The sequence below is a fragment of the Rana temporaria genome, chromosome 3, assembly GCF_905171775.1.
Source record: "Rana temporaria chromosome 3, aRanTem1.1, whole genome shotgun sequence".
Lineage (NCBI taxonomy): Eukaryota > Metazoa > Chordata > Amphibia > Anura > Ranidae > Rana > Rana temporaria.
Window position 1 is genome coordinate 260,346,360 of NC_053491.1, and position 16,265 is coordinate 260,362,624.

General features: G+C 41.7%; 1 protein-coding gene across 4 annotated transcripts in view; it reads right to left on the reverse strand.

The window, feature by feature from the left end:
- ARHGAP26 (Rho GTPase activating protein 26) overlaps positions 1–16,265 on the reverse strand; it is a 644,209-nt gene that overhangs the window by 337,218 nt on the left and 290,726 nt on the right. For all 4 annotated transcript variants that reach the window (XM_040344603.1, XM_040344602.1, XM_040344605.1 and 1 more), the window contains one exon: positions 4,074–4,139. In XM_040344603.1, the coding sequence (XP_040200537.1) occupies positions 4,074–4,139 (66 nt within the window). The remainder of the gene's footprint in view (positions 1–4,073; positions 4,140–16,265) is intronic.

The window sequence follows — 16,265 nt, forward strand, 5'->3', positions numbered from 1 at the left end:
TTTGCTGTCCAAAATGAGGTCATTGTGTGGGCTTTTCTATTGCCCTGGTGCTCCAGGGCCTTCAAAAATGTGATAGGTACTCAGAAAACTAAATGTGTAATTTATGCTCCTAGAACACCAGGTGCTCCCTGCATGTTGGGCCTCTGTATGTGACCAGGCTTTGAAAAAGTCTTACACATGTGGGATCGCCATACTCAGGAGTCGCAGAATGTATTTAGAGGTGTATATATATATATATATATATATATATATATATATATATATATATTTTTTTTTTTTTTTTCATAAACTTGTGGGGAAAAAAAAACGACATGTTCAAAAGACTCATTATGCCTCCGAGTATACGTTGGGGTGTTTGCTTTCAAAAACTGGGTCGTTTTGTGGATAATTCCACGGTGCTCCCAGGGCCTTCAAAAATGTGATAGGTAGTCAGGAAATGAAATGTGTAACTTATGCCTTTAGAAAACCTGTTGGGGCTACTTGGATGTTGGGCCTCTGTATGTGGCCAGGCTGGCTGAAAAGTCTCACACATGTGGTATTGCCATACTCAGTGTCATGGATATGCAACAAGTCTGTCTGCTTACCTGATCTCCATGTGTTCATTAGAGGCTGACCCTGTTCTGGTTCCCCTTTTTATCACTTCCACTTCCTGTATGGCCCCACCCTAGTCCATCCCAGGAAGCCTATATTAACTGTTGCTCTACAGGTCTGCAGTGCTGTTCAACAGTGTTCCTTTGCTTAGTTCCTGTCTGCAGTGTAGTTTGCTGGTTCCTGTTTGCAGTGTGCTACGATCATCTTTCCGTTTACCGTTTTGGCTTGTTCCTGACTTCTGCTGTTTGCCTGTGCCCCTGACCATTTACCTGTCCCATGGTTATCCTTGTCTGCCTGTGCCCCTGACCATTTGCCTGTCCCACGGTTATCCTTGTCTGCCTGTTACCCTGACCTCGGCCTACCCATCACCACCGTTTGTCTTGCTGGCTGCTTCCCCTCTCTCCCTGCGGAGCGTGACCTAGGGAATCTCCGGGATGCGACCTGGATCCAGTTGCGGCCAAGACCATGCCAACCATCAGGGGCCCTGGTGAATACAAAACTGGGTCTTAGACTTCGCGCCCTGGGTGATCTTAGGTTCACGCTTCGTCCCTGATAGCAGCGGTCGGCCATAGGGTTCACTATCCTTAGGTGCATCCCTGACCCCAACGGGGTGCACTTGTCACCTGACTACGGGTGACCTATGTAGCGGAATGTATTTTGGGGTGTCATTTTTGCTATGTACATGCTATGTGTTAGAAATATCTTATAAATTGACAACAAAAACAAAAAAACACATTTTCATTTTCTTTTCACATTTTTAAAAAAACTTGTGGAAAAAAATACATGTTCAAAAGACTCGCTATGCCTCAAAGATTATACATTGGGGTGTTTACTTTCCAAAATTGGGTCATTTTGTGAACGTTTCTATTGTCGTGGTGCTCCAGGGCTTTCAAAACTATGATAGGTACTTAGGAAAATAAATGTGTAATTTATGCTCCTAGGACACCTGACGGTGCTTACTGTATGTTGGGCCTCTGTATGTGGCCAGGCTGTGGAAAAGTCTCACACATGTGGTATCAACATACTCAGGAGTAGCAGAATATATTTTGGGGTGTAATTGCAAGTTTACTTATGCCATGTGTGAGAAATAACTTTGTGGAGAAAAAAGAAAAAATATATAAATTTTCCAAACAATTGTGGGGAAAAAAAAATGTACGGTAATTAAAAAAAACTCACTATGCCTCTTACTAAATACCTTGGACTGTCATATTTACAAAAATGGGTCGTTTGGGGGGAATTTGTACTGACCTGACATTTCAGGGCCTCAGAAAATGAGATAGCCAGTCAGTACATCAGGATTGATCAATTTTCAGTGATACTTAGCATTGTAGACACAATAACTTTCACACAATTATCATACACTTATCAGAATTTTTTTTTACCAACAACATGTAGCAGAATACATTCTGGCCTAAATTTATAATGAAATTTGATTTTATTGTATTTCTTTTAAAATGGAAAGTATAAAATATATTATTTTTTTATTTTTTCAAAATGTTTATACTTGTTTCCGCTTATATCGCAAAAAATAAAAACCCAGTGGTGATTAATTAACACTAAAAGCTCTATTTGTGTGAACAAAATAATAAAATTGTCATGTGGGTACAGTGTAGCATGACTAAGTAATTGGCATTCAAAGTGTGAGAGCAGGGAAAGCTGAAAATTGGTCTGGGAAGCAAGGGGATGAAAGTGCCCAGTACTGAGGTGGTTAAAGTACTTTATTAAACTGAGGGTTTAATATCACATTAATGCCACTTGAATTTAAGTTGTGGTGGTTGCACTCCATAGGAGTCCCCAACTATGGTCGTGAGAGTCTTATACATCTGACTGTGAAACATTTAACAGGACTATTGTTTAATGTAAAAGTAAGCTAAAGCAGCTCTCTTTGTCCCTTACTGAGGATATTAAACATACCCATTCTTGAGAACTCTCCATGTTCTAGCACAGCGCAAATCAAGTTCTTAGCTACACGTGCTTTACAGTGCTCAACCAAAATAACCCAGAGGGTGTTCCAAATGCTTCACATTTGTGCCCTGTGGGCCATTATTTAATTGTTGGCATCCCAATGTGCACTATTTATGGATACACAAGCCAAATTTAGAATATAAATATAAACATCTATGACTGATTCAAGCAGGACCCTGCAGAGCATGTAGTCTAATAATATTGCTTTTACAGTTTGTAATCAAATTACCGTATTTATCGGCGTATACCGCGCACTATTTTGCCCTGAAAATCAGGGCAAAATCGTGGGTGCGCAGTATACGCAGATACCCGCTTTCCCGCCATGAGTTTGAATACTGCGCCCGCATATAGTGAGCGCAGTACACTCGTGAATCTTCGGCCAGTCTCGGCGCCTCTCGTACTGACGTCCTGACGTCCTGAGCGTACAGGACGTCAGTGCGAGAGGCGCCCGAGCCTGCCCGAAGATTCACGAGTGTACTGTGCTCGCTATATGCGGGCGCAGTATTCAAAGTCGTGGCGGGAAACGAGCGGGAGGACGCCGCCGAAGGACGCCGGACGCGCCGAAGGTGGACGCCGGACCCGCCGAAGATGGACGTCGGACCCGCCGAAGATGGACACCGGACCCGCCGAAGATGGACGCCGGACCCGCCGAAGATGGACGCCGGACCCGCCGAAGACGGACGCCGGACCCGCCGAAGAGGACACCCGACGAGGCCGCAGAAGGACGCCGGACCCGACGAGGCCGCAGATGGACGCCGTGCAAGACATCAAAACTGTAAGTACAAAACAACAAAAAACTTTTTTTCCCACAGGATTGGGGGCTATATGTAATGTGCTGGGATGTGATCTAAGTGCTGGGATGTGATCTATATGTAATGTGCTGGGATGTGATCTAAGTGCTGGGATGTGATCTATATGTAATGTGCTGGGATGTGATCTAAGTGCTGGGATGTGATCTATATGTAATGTGCTGGGATGTGATCTAAGTTCTGGGATTTGATCTATATGTAATGTGCTGGGATGTGATCTATATGTAATGTGCTGGGATGTGATCTATATGTAATGTGCTGGGATCTGTATGTAATGTGCAGGGGGCTTTGGAATATAAAAGGGGCTGTTGAAAGTTTTTTTCCTAAAACTTCCCTCCTAAAATTAGGGTTGCGCGTTATACGCCGGTGCGCGTTATACGCCGATAAATACGGTATGTCTTACTGTCCTAACCTGTCTGACAGTAGCCCATGTATGCTTAGCTGTACAACAGTCAAAATTTTTTAAATAAAATAAAGCTAGGAAAAAGGTAATTTAGGAAGCTGTAAATGCAAGCGTAACTCAGTGTAGTCCGAATAGGAAAAATTCTATTTTTGTCAAAACTTGTAAATGTTTGCAGACATTATCCATTGAGGATTTATCATAACCATTTCCTAGGCACGTGAGAAGCACCAGCTGCTTAGTCACGATTGCGATAATCAAACTGACCTAAGCTTTATTGCCATCTGTTGCACCCAACTCTTTCTTACCTCTCGTTTCCACTGCTTGGATACACTTCCGGATAATGCTAAAGCCAATGTTGTCCAGCTGGGCAGCTAGTAAAGAAAATAGACATAGGTTACCATGTGTGACTTGCAAATGGGCAAAAAAAAATATTCTACATATTTCAGTTACATTTATGAAAACCTGTCATGAGAAAATGGATGTAAAGTGTAACATGCTCCTAAAGGTGAACTTAGCTTTTAGCAAACACACAATGTAATGCAAACATGTAAATGTGCCCTTAACTGGGAGCATTCAAACCAAAATAATTACAGAACGTGCCACCATGGTATTTCTAAATTGCCCATAATGGCAGTCTGGTCTAACTTTTAAAAGTGATAATTAGTAAACTTTAATAATGATAGTCTATAGAAACATGCAAAGATTGTGCATGGCAGCAGCAATACTTCCAAAAAATTGCCTCTTCGGAATACTGTGCGACATATTGAGAGATCTCCCCAATATTTTAAATCCTTTAAAGTGTTACTAAACCCAGGAGCCTACATTCACTATATCTGGTCTCCCACAGTACACAGAACATAGAAATGCAATTATTTTAGTAAATCTAAAAATGCTAAATACCTTTTCTCATCAGCAGTATATAACAGTCTTATCAGTTCCTGGTTAAAGATTGTAGGAAGAGTTTTTATACTGCACTGAGCTGTCCTTTTAGGATCCAGGATCCCTGACCCTTTTATCTGAACAGTGCGGAGTGGCCCTATGCTGATCAAATGCTCTCTCCCAAGAAAAAAAAAACTCTCTAGCAATGCACACCAAACTGAGCATGTGCAACCTGACTCCAGTAACCGTCTCATCCGGACATGTTTTGGAGTCAGTGGAAGAAAGAGGATCTGTGCATACAGGATCAAGCAGCCTTTTTATACATACAATGCCGAGGATTAACCCCTTAGGTTCCACAGTGAGTATAACAAGCATGCTTTATTACAGGGATATGCAATTAGCGGACCTCCAGCTGTTGCCAAACTACAAGTCCCATCATGCCTTCGCCTCTGGGTGTCTTGCTATGCATCATGGGACTTGTAGTTATGCAACAGCTGGAGGTCCGCTAATTGCATATCCCTGCTTTACTGCATATACAGACTGATTTTACTGTTGTGGGTTTAGTAAGCCTTTAATAAATTTTCTTATGATAAAAGCATTGCAAGTAGTTAATACTTAAAAGCAGTACTATGTAAATATATATTTTATAAGAGCCATTAGGGACAAGTTCAAGCAATATGCAGTCATTTTGTCTTTTGCATACTTTCTACACATTTTTGTGCAGTTAGTATCCCTGCCTAATAATACTAGTATTAATTATTTCAAAATTATTAGTATGCAAATAGATTTAGAAAGTATGTTTTCAATGAGTATAATTTTAACTATTGTCAGTAGCACACCAAATTAAATGTCAAGTATTAACAAACCCTTTGTGCTTTTTCAGTGAAAGCTTCTTCTCTTAGTCATTTTCATAAAAAAAAAAAAAAGAAGTATGCAAGACTGTAATAACTACATATGGCCAAATGTATTCATCCCAGTGGAATATCAATAGGATCTTATTACTTTGCATAACCGACCTCTATTATACTGAAAAGCTGCAAAGTGAAAGTCACGTCTGGGAATTTATTAGAGGGAGATAAAATATTTATTTTGTTCAAAATTATGATACCCTAAAGGCATTCAGCTTACATCCTGAAAGTGAGATCTGAAACAGTCAAGCTAATAAATTATAAGACTCTGTTAAGCAGTTCTGCTGCCTCTTTCACTTTAATTCTGATTTATTCGAAAAGACTGGATATAATATAAACAGACACCTGCCTGTCTTAAAGATTTTTTTTATCTCAATGCCATCTGTGCACATTCAACTATATAGTAGTGCTGAAGCTTGCAAAAGATTTGTAAAGAACAATTTATATTACAAAAATTTAAAGCACCAGTACAATACCAGATTATAGTACAGGTTAGTCATTATAGGCCTGCCAATAATCATACCCGAGATGACGCTTATGCAGAATATCCACTTGGGTACTGAATGGTTGCCGTACAAGAACTGTATAGGAGTGTCTTTTCATATGTATACTACTACTGTCTCATGTAGAAGTTCTGCATAGTGCATAAAAGTCAGAGGCGTATCTAGTGAAAATAGCACCTATGGCAAGCACTGAAACTGCGCCCCAGTCGAAACATTTGAAACCCATCTTTCAGATAACCTTGACAAAAAACACAGCTAACAAAACTAGTGATATTTATCATCCCTTGTGATACCTTGGGTAGTGACATATCCTCTTTATGGAGAAATCTGGGGTTTATTAGACCCCTGATCCCTCCTCTGCCCTCCAAGGCCAGGTAAATGCAGAACCAATACTGGAAGTGATGAAATCTTCATCACTTAAGGCCTCCATTTTCACAGAGGAGAGGGAGAAACTGATGTTCCTCCTTCTTTGTGCGCTGCCAATCCAACCAGATGGAATAGAAGAGCCTGGGAGAACAGGGGAGTGCTGTGGCTGAATGCAGCAGGGATAGCGCTGCCATAGTCCATTAGCAAAGGTGCTGAAAAGGAGATCCTGCCTATGCTCTTGAGGAGGGAAGAAGAGACCCTCAGACCCTGGTAATTGCCTTGCTGACCAGCCACTCAACAGCGCCCCCTTCAGATGGCGCCCATGGCTGCCATACCCTAGATACGCCACTGCATAAAGTTAAGATCAAATAGATTTTGGGGTTCAATTTGTTTATGTCCACCTAGATAATATTAGCAGGTTATAGGATTCTATATTGATTAAAGATTTTTCCTTCTTTACTGTAAAAAAAAAAAAAGATTTTTCCTTGATACAGAAGATCTATGCTCAACGCCCCATACTGTAAGCTCCTTGCTGACTCTCGCATGCAGGAAAGTCTTCTGTAAAAACTATTTAAAAGTACAAAATTGCAGTAAAACTTTCCTAAAGCCCTCAATTAGATTCAACACTGCCATGCAAAGCTGAATGTGACTAATGAGGAGCAGGAGAGAGGGACTTATGCCGCGTACACACAATTGGAATTTCCAATAAAAACAGTCAGGCGAAATTTTTTCATTGATTATTCCGACAGGATGTGTGCCCCATCCTAGTTTTTCCTTATGAAATTCCGGCGGACTTGGAAAGAGAAAATGGAACTCCACCAGAGAAAAAAAAAACAGGTATGCTCAGAATCAAGTCGACGCATGCTCAGAATCATCGAACTTCATTTTTCTCGGCTCATTGTAGTGTTGTACGTCACCGCGTTCTCGTCGGTTGGAATTTGGTGCGACTGTGTGTATGTATCAGGTAGTAATGAAAGTACACTTACCAAGGCCAAGATGCTGAGGGTGGCTCCCTTTGCGACCCGGTGCGGTCCGCCCCCTGGAGTGGGGACAGGGAAACAGACGCACCAGGAGGCACCGGTACCGATGGGAAGGTGAAGGTCGGGTGCGTGGAACAGGACCAACCAGGCAGTAGTCGGCTTGGAGTAGCTGGGAAGCGCGGCAGGGAATTCCAGGAGGTCCGGGAAGCAGGATCGGTAGAAACAGGGGACAATCCAGGAAACAGGCTGCGGTCAAGGAAGCACGGATAAACAGGGTAGTCCAAAGTTCAAGCCAAAAGGTCAAGGGCAGGTGAGATCAGATTAGTCCAATAAGCAAGCCGAGGTCAAGGTAGGAGAAAGCAGCAATCCGGTAGGGTAGAGCCAAGGTCAGGTAAACAGGAACAAGACAGGATACGTTTTTCCAAGATCCAGGAAACACTCCAAACAAACGCTGTGACAAACCAGCAACTAGCCACAGGAAGGGGAGAGGCTTAAATAGCCGGCTTCAGGGCTCTGATTGGCCGGACGGACTACAGGTCTGTGCGCGCCCGTGCGCACATGCACGCGCCCGCGCGCGCCAACACCACGCACGCGCGCGCCAACACCACGCATGCGCGCATGCCGCAAACAGCCGCGATTGCACCGTTCGGGGAGACAGGTAAGGATTAGTGCCCTGACAGTATGCAAGACAGCTTGAATGGAATTCCGTCGGAAAAATCAGTCAGAGTTTATTCCGACGGAAATTTCGATTATGTGTACAAGGCATTAGACAAAGACATCAGAAATGACACTCCTAGTGAACCTGTTAGAAGACAGAAGTAAACCAAGTGAACTTTCCGATTGTAAGACACTTGTAGTGTTTGCCTGTTCACATTAATAGTCAATTGAGTGCTTTCATTTGCTTCCTAGAATTGATCTTTATGGTTATTCAGCTGGTATATTGAATCATTTACAGTAACTGGTTTATACTGCATTACACAAAAAAACTGTTGCACTTATAGTTTGGTTTCTGCTCAGTAAATCTTAATGTGTCTACATTGCGCTGACATAGTACAGTATCACATCATAAATCACAAGAATGGAATCCTAGGAAAAATAATAGTCACAGACCTAAATCACTGGCAGGTATTTCACAATCATAAACTATAATTGTCATTTGGATTTCAATAGTAAATTAATCTGAAGCTTCACTGGAACAAACCAGCAATGCAACATATGTACTTTGACCTCTAAAACATTTTTAAACCACTTCAGCCCCGGAAGGATTTACCCACTTCCTGAACAGGCCATTTTTTGTGAAACGGCACTGCGTCGCTTTAACTGACAATTGCGCGGTCGTGTGACACTGTACCCAAACAAAATTGATGTCCTTTTTTTTCCCCACAAATAGAGCTTTCTTTTGGTAGTATTTGATCACCTCTGTTTTTTTTTTTATACACAAAAATAGCGAAAATTTTGAAAACAAACAAAATTGATCAGTTTAGGCCGATATGTATTCTGCTACATATTGTTGGCAAAAAAACCCCGCAATAAGTGCATATTGATTGGTTTGCGCAAAAGTTATTGGCTCTACAAAATGGGGAATAGATTTATGGCATGTTTATAAATCTATTTATTTTTTACTCGTAATGGTGGCGATCAGTGATTTTTTAGCAGGACTGCAGCGGACAGATCAGACACCTGCCGTTTTTGACACTTTTTTGGGAACCAGTGACATTATTACAGTAATCAATGGTAAAATATGCACTTTTATTGTACTAATGCCACGGGTAGGGAAGGGGTTAACATTAGGGGCAATTAAGGGGTTAAATGTGTTCGATGCAGGTGTTTTCTAACTGTATAGGGGATGGGCTACCTGGGGAAACATACAGATCCATCTTCATGCTTAGCAGAAAGACATGATATGTGTGATCTCCCCTGTCAGAACGGAGATCTACCTTGTTTACACATGCAGATCCCCATTCTGTCACTGTGGGGAACAATCGCGGGTGGCCGGCAGACAGAGTCCGCCGGATCTGCTGATTACTCCCCCGCTGGCCAACGGGAGTGCATGCCCACAATTGCGAGTTCCTGTGCTGACGTACAGCTACGCCGATTCGCGGGAACGTGCCACCTTTGACGCAGTATAATGACAGCGGCTGGTCAGCAAGCGGTTAAATAAGGTAGGAAGGACTTGAATCCTCATTTAACCACTTAGAGACCGCAATACGCCTTGAAGTGGTTTACTGGGGTTATGACCCCGGCCTTATTTCTCCAGCTAGAGGCTGGCTTTCTCATGAAAGCGTTCCAAATGGCTCATGAGCCGATGGAACACTTTCAGAAGAGGTGGGAGGGAACGTTCTACCCCTCATGCCGCTTGCCGGTGTTTCTTGGGCTTACTGTTCTTACCAGCGAGCCTGAGGATCAATTCAACGGTGCAGCCAGCTAGTCCCAGAGCCGATCAAAGAGTAGATTGTCTTTGATCACCTCTATGGCCTTGGCCAGGGTGAAAGTAAACTTTTTTTCTTAAAGCAAAAGATCAAAACAATATAGTTTTTAAATCTCTTGCTTTTAAAGGTAAAAGAGAGATTTTAAAACAGTATTCGCACCACACGTGTGAGGTGTCGCCACAAACAGAGCGAGAGCAATAACTCTAGTGCTAGACCTCCTCTGTAACTTACCTGCACAGCACATGATGCTAATTTGGTTCAACGTGGTCCTAGTTTGTTTCTACCAACCTTTGCACGGATGACTGTTCACAGTTTTTAAATCTTTGGCTTGGCTCATACTGGTGCGATGCAGGAACCAGCGCGATTCCTGTGTGGATTCCCACAACACATTTCACAAGCAGGCAGTTCACACTGCTCTCTGCAAACTGCTGCAGGTGTTAATGTAAAGTTAATGAGTGCGAACTGTGAAATTGGACAGGAATCGGATCGCATGGGTGTTCATAGACTCCAGTTCAAACCACAAAAAAAAAAAAAGATTCCTGCACCATTTTGGTGTGAATGGAATGCAATATCAGCCATACGTACTGTATGGCTAAATTTGCATCGCACAGACATTGCATGTGATGTGCACAGCAAGGCGGCGCAAATCACATGCGATGTCTGGCATTCCACTGCGTGAACCCAGCCTTAGGGTGTCTACAAGAGGGCTCTCTGGTATTAAGTGATCTATAGTTGATAATTGTTTTGATTGTTCTTTTAAGAATCATTAATGTGTTCTTATTGCTGTGAATACCTGAGAAATGTATGTGTCCTTTTGCGTGACATTTCCTAAAAAAAATAATTATAATAATGTTTGGTGGTTATAAGTAAAAATAGGGATTTAATATTGTAAACAAAAGGTGCCAGAAAAAGCTTGGTCTTCGAGTGGTTAAGCAATTACTGCTGTGTGTAAGATTCCCCTATTACTCATATTTCTTAATTCCCCCTTTAGGAATGCATTGTGCATATAGGTGCATCTAAAAAAAAAAACATATAAGAAAGTTAATTTATTTCAGTAATTCAGTTCAAAAAGTGAAACTCACTTTGTCTATAGATTCATTATACCCAGAGTAATACATTTTAAGCATTTGTTTCTTTTAATTTTGATGATTAAAGCTTGCAGCTAGTGAAAACCCCAAATTCAGTATCTCAGAAAATTAGAATACTACAAAAGATCAAAATAAAAAAGGATTTCTAAACCATGTCCTGCTGGAAAATTAAATCAGAATCGCCATAAAACTGGTCCGCAGAGGGAAGCATGAATTGCTCTATAATTTCCTGGTCGAGGGCTGTGCTGACTTTGGACTTGATAAAACACAGTGGATCAACAACACCAGCAGATGATATGGCTCTCCAAATCATCACTGACCATGCAAACTTCAGTGGACCTCATGAAACTTGGATTCTGTGCCTCCCGACTCTTCCTCCAGACTCTGGGACCTTGATTCCCAAATTAAATGCAAAATGTACTTTCATTCAAAAAGAGGATTTTGGACCACTGAGCAACAGTCTAGTCCTTTTTCTCCTTAGAAGATGCTTCTGACGTTGTCTGCGGTTCAGGAGTGGCTTGACACAAGGAATGTGACCATTGAAGTCGATGTCCTGGATACGTCTGTGTGGTGCGCCTTGAAGCACTGAGACCAGTCATAGTCCACTCCTTGTGAATCTTCCACAAATTCTTGAATGGCCTTTGCTTCACAATCCTCAAGGCTGTGGTTATCCCCGTTGCTTGTGCACCTTTTTCTACCACACTTTTTCCTTCCACTCAAATTTCCATTAATATGCCTGGATACGGCACTCTGAACAGCCAGCTTCTTTAGCAATTACCTTTTGTGACTTACCCTCTGTGTGGAGGGTCTCAATGACCATCTCCTGGACAACTGTTAAGTCAGCAGTCTTCCCCATGATTGTGTAACCTACTGAACCAGACTGAGAAATATTGCATTAGAATGTATACTCATATCATGTGAAAGGTGAAAGAGCACAGTACAACAGTCCAAACAACAAGTTCTTTAGAACAAATATCCCTGGTCTTAGAATGACACCTAGTGGGTAAAAGAGGCAATGCTTAACAAATAAGGGAATTATTATTTAGCTACAGGAACCAATCAAACGAAGTTCCACCTTCTGGGCTAGGCCTATTTAATTTTTTTATGAGATTATTGTCCAGAACAGTATATAGGACCAGTAGCGGAAGCCATCAGGACTAGTGATGGACGAACATCTGACGGGACAGTTCGCGCACGCTAACCGCAAACTTTCGCAAATGTTCGCGAACCGCAAGTTCGCGGCAGGCCCCATTGACTTTAATGGTAGGCGAACATTAAAAACCTGCAGGTCATATTTGCAGCCACAAAATACTTACTAGCTGTGCACAAATAGTCCCACAACATGGACACTGACCTACCAGAAGTATTAAGCGAAAAAACGGATACAGAAGTGCTGGCCATTACCTGCCCCAAAAATTAGCCGACAGGCGTTCACCTGACAGCAAACAACTTTGTATTCTGTAGCTGGAGGTACATTAAGCTATTCACCAGATACAGAAGTGTTGGCCATTACAGGCCCCAAAAATTTGCCCACAGGCTTTCACCTAACAGCAAACAACTTTGTATTATGTGGCTGGTGGTACATTAGGCATTCACCGGATACAGAAGTAAGTGTCGGCCATTACAGGCCCAAAAAATTAGCCCACGGCCACAGGCGTTCACCGGTCAGCAAACAACTTTGTATTCTGTGGCTGGAGGTACATTAAGCTATTCACCGGATACAGAAGTGCCGCCCATTATAGGCCCCAAAAATTATCCATTGGACCAGGGTCGTCGATCCTTGGTCTGTCGTCCCACCACCTCGTGGCCCTCCTAGCCAGGGGTGCATGCTCCTGCAATTCTGGGTACATTAGGCATTCACATGATAAATAAGTGCAGGCCCCAAAAATTCGGCATTCAACAGACATAAAAGGCCTTTTACAACAAAGAAAATTGTGGCGCTGCAAAATAAATGACACAGGGGTAGAATAAAGTCCGCTGGATAGGAGATGAGTCCTTATTACAAGAATAAACAATTTAAAAAAATATATATATATTAGAACAAAAATTAAAAAATGAAGATGAAAAATAAAAAATAAAAAAATAAAAATATATGGTAGAACCTGGGATTAGTTAGTGATGCAGTGGATCATGGAGGAAGAGACACTGTTCTGTGTAGAGCTGATTGTGTAGAGGGAAAAAGACTACATGTGGATGTCTTTGGATGTCAGCTCTCTTTACACCTCCATACCTCATACTTTTGGCCTTTCCGCCATAAAGCATTTTTTATCTCAAAACCCTTACATGAATACCAGACAAGCATCCTTCATTCTGGACTGTACTGATTACTGCTTAACACACAATTATTTTTCTTTTGATGGTCAATTTTATTTACAGCAAAAAGGCACCGCCATGGGCGCCAACTTTGCACCCTCTTATGCAAACTTGTCCATGGGCTTATGGGAAGATAGGCATATCTGGAATAACAACCCCCACGCAAAAAATGTAGTCTTCTATGGCAGATACATAGATGACATCATCATCATCTGGAGTGGCACACAAAACGATTGCGAAGAGTTTGTTCAATATTGCAATTCTAACGATTACAGCTTAAATTTTACCTTTGTCACAGACCCAGAGAGATTGGCTTTTTTGGATTTGGAATTATACCATCTAGACAATGCCATTCACGCTAGAAACTATTTCAAACCCACTGCAGGCAACTCGCTTTTGCATTTCAAAAGTTGCCACTATTTGAAATGGAAGAACAATATACCGAGAGGTCAATTTTGCCGGTTACGGCGAAACTGCACCACTACCATCGATTATGCTGAACAAAGTGAGACACTGACTAAGAAATTACGGGAAAAGGGGTATCCCGAATCGTTAATAAAAGAAGCATATACTAAATATGCACAAGACCATCCCAATGAAAGAAAAAAGCCTCTGAATTCTGATCATTCGGCCCGTTTCATCACCAGGTTCCACCGAGAACATAAAAAGATGGAACTAATCCTAAAAAAACACTGGCCCATCCTCTTGGAGGATATACATCTCAAAACCATACTACCAAAATTGCCCAAAGTAACATATAGGAGAGCGCCTAACATAAAAAATAAAATAGCTCCAAGCAAATTAAAATCTATTACCCCTAACCAATTACATCAGTCCTACTTGATACCTTTGATAGGCATGTTTCAATGCAAAAAAGCCCTATGCAAAATGTGTAGTTTTGTAAAACATGGCCAAAAAAACTTCACTGATAAAGGAAAAATGTACACTTTCACTGAATTTTATAATTGCTCTTCTGACCACGTCGTCTACTGCCTTCGTTGCCCTTGCCATTTGCTCTATGTGGGCCGCACGATACGCCCACTCAGGCAAAGGTTCGGTCAACACCGCAGAAAGATAGAAGGCGGGACAGATAAACATAGTGTCCCCCAACATTTTGCCAAATTCCATAATAGTTGTACTGATAAACTAGAAGTATGGATCTTGGAACAGATCCCTAAAAACCTTACTGAAGCTGAAAGGTTCTTTAAACTATGCGAACGCGAGACATACTGGATATACATCTTAGAAACCCTCTCGCCAGGTGGTATAAATGAAATGTTGGAAATTTCCACTCTCCTTTAATCCACTTAAAAAGTCCATCCATATAATCTTTCCAATCGTAGACATTAATAGATACGGAATCAATCACAATATTAATACTTTCTTTTAAAAAAATGACACTAAAATGCTTCATCTAAATAATAGATTGACGTTCAGATTTAGATACAAACTTTTACCATCCTTGGTATACATACATATTTTCACATATTTTCTTTTATTAAATTAAAGCTATATATTTTTATTTTCTTTTAACATATTGATTATTTACACATATGCATACCTCTTTAAAGAGAAATGTTTTATCTATCTACTTATCATTGGTTTTCCTGTATTCCCCAAGGTATTCCAGAGATATATCTAGTATGGTTTTTTTTTTTTTTTTCCCTTTATATTTATTATACAATTTTTTTGTCACTGGAAACAAGCCCATATACCAACCCCCAACGTTTATCTTTTTATGTGGTTTTTCTAAAAATAAGGATCAGTTCCTATTTTTATCCACAAGATGGCGCATGTCTAAATACTTACAAATAGACTTTCTCCACGTCCTTCCCCATGCTTGAGAAAGAAGCGCGTTTAGTCATCCGACGGCGCCAGCTTCGAAACGTCGTCGCACTTGGTGACGTCACCGTGGCCTACGCTGCGCTCCGGGCCTCGTTTCCACTACCCCTCCGGACCAGCTGTCTCACAGCAAAAGAACGGACAGGTATAGGAGTGTCCTCGGAGAAAATAACCAGCACCAACAACTAGCCCGGATAGACGTCCCTCTCACCCTCCTCCCTCAGCATCTGATCCAGCTATTTCCTTACCGGATTTTAAGATTTTACAATGTAAGTTTACACTGTCATTTGTGTATTAAAAGCTTCACTAACGTTTTAACCTGGAGGCGCCTTTTGTTTTCTTCTTTCTTTATAAAAGGCCTTTTATGCCGCTGTATTTACCCAAGACAGGGACCATGAATTGTTATGGGTGGTGGCGGATATTTGTGGCCTGTCATGAGTAATTTGAATCAAACATGGTCTACTGGTCACATGTGTTGAATTCCTCCGAGATCCATGCCTCATTAATTTTTAGAGATGTGAGGTAGTCATCACTGTTGTGAGCTAGGCGAGTGCGCTTATCGGTCACGACCCCCCATGCTGCGCTATAGTACACCTATACCAGTCCTTGAAAAGGACTTTGTTGGACCTGTTAGGTAACGATTTGTGTCACTACAGTCTGTCCCTGCTCCGCACACAGCAACCTCTCCCTACACTGACAAAAAGTATATTGTAAGTGTATTACACCCCTATATACTTCACACCAAACAATAGTACACCTATACCAGTCCTTGAAAGGACTTTTGTGGACCTGTTAGCTAACGATTTTTGACACTAGTACTACAGCCTGTCCCTGCTCCACACAGCACAGAAACCTCTCCCTACACTGACAAACCACAGAATGTAAAATGGCCACCAGATCAGGTCTATTTATAAGGTAGGTGGTATGTCCATGTGCTAAAATGTCTCAATTGGCTGTCCTGTACCACCTGATGGATGTGTCATGGGTCAAAGTTCTTCTCAATGTAAAATGGCGGACCGCCGCGAATATCGCGAGATGTCCGCCTGTTCGGTGGACCGCGAACAAGCAAAGTTCGCCGCTAAACGACCGCCGGACGAACCGCCAAGCCATCTTTAATGAGGACACTTGACTTGACACTTCAAAAACAGGACACACTACACCCGCTTTATTCACACCTCATACACTTATC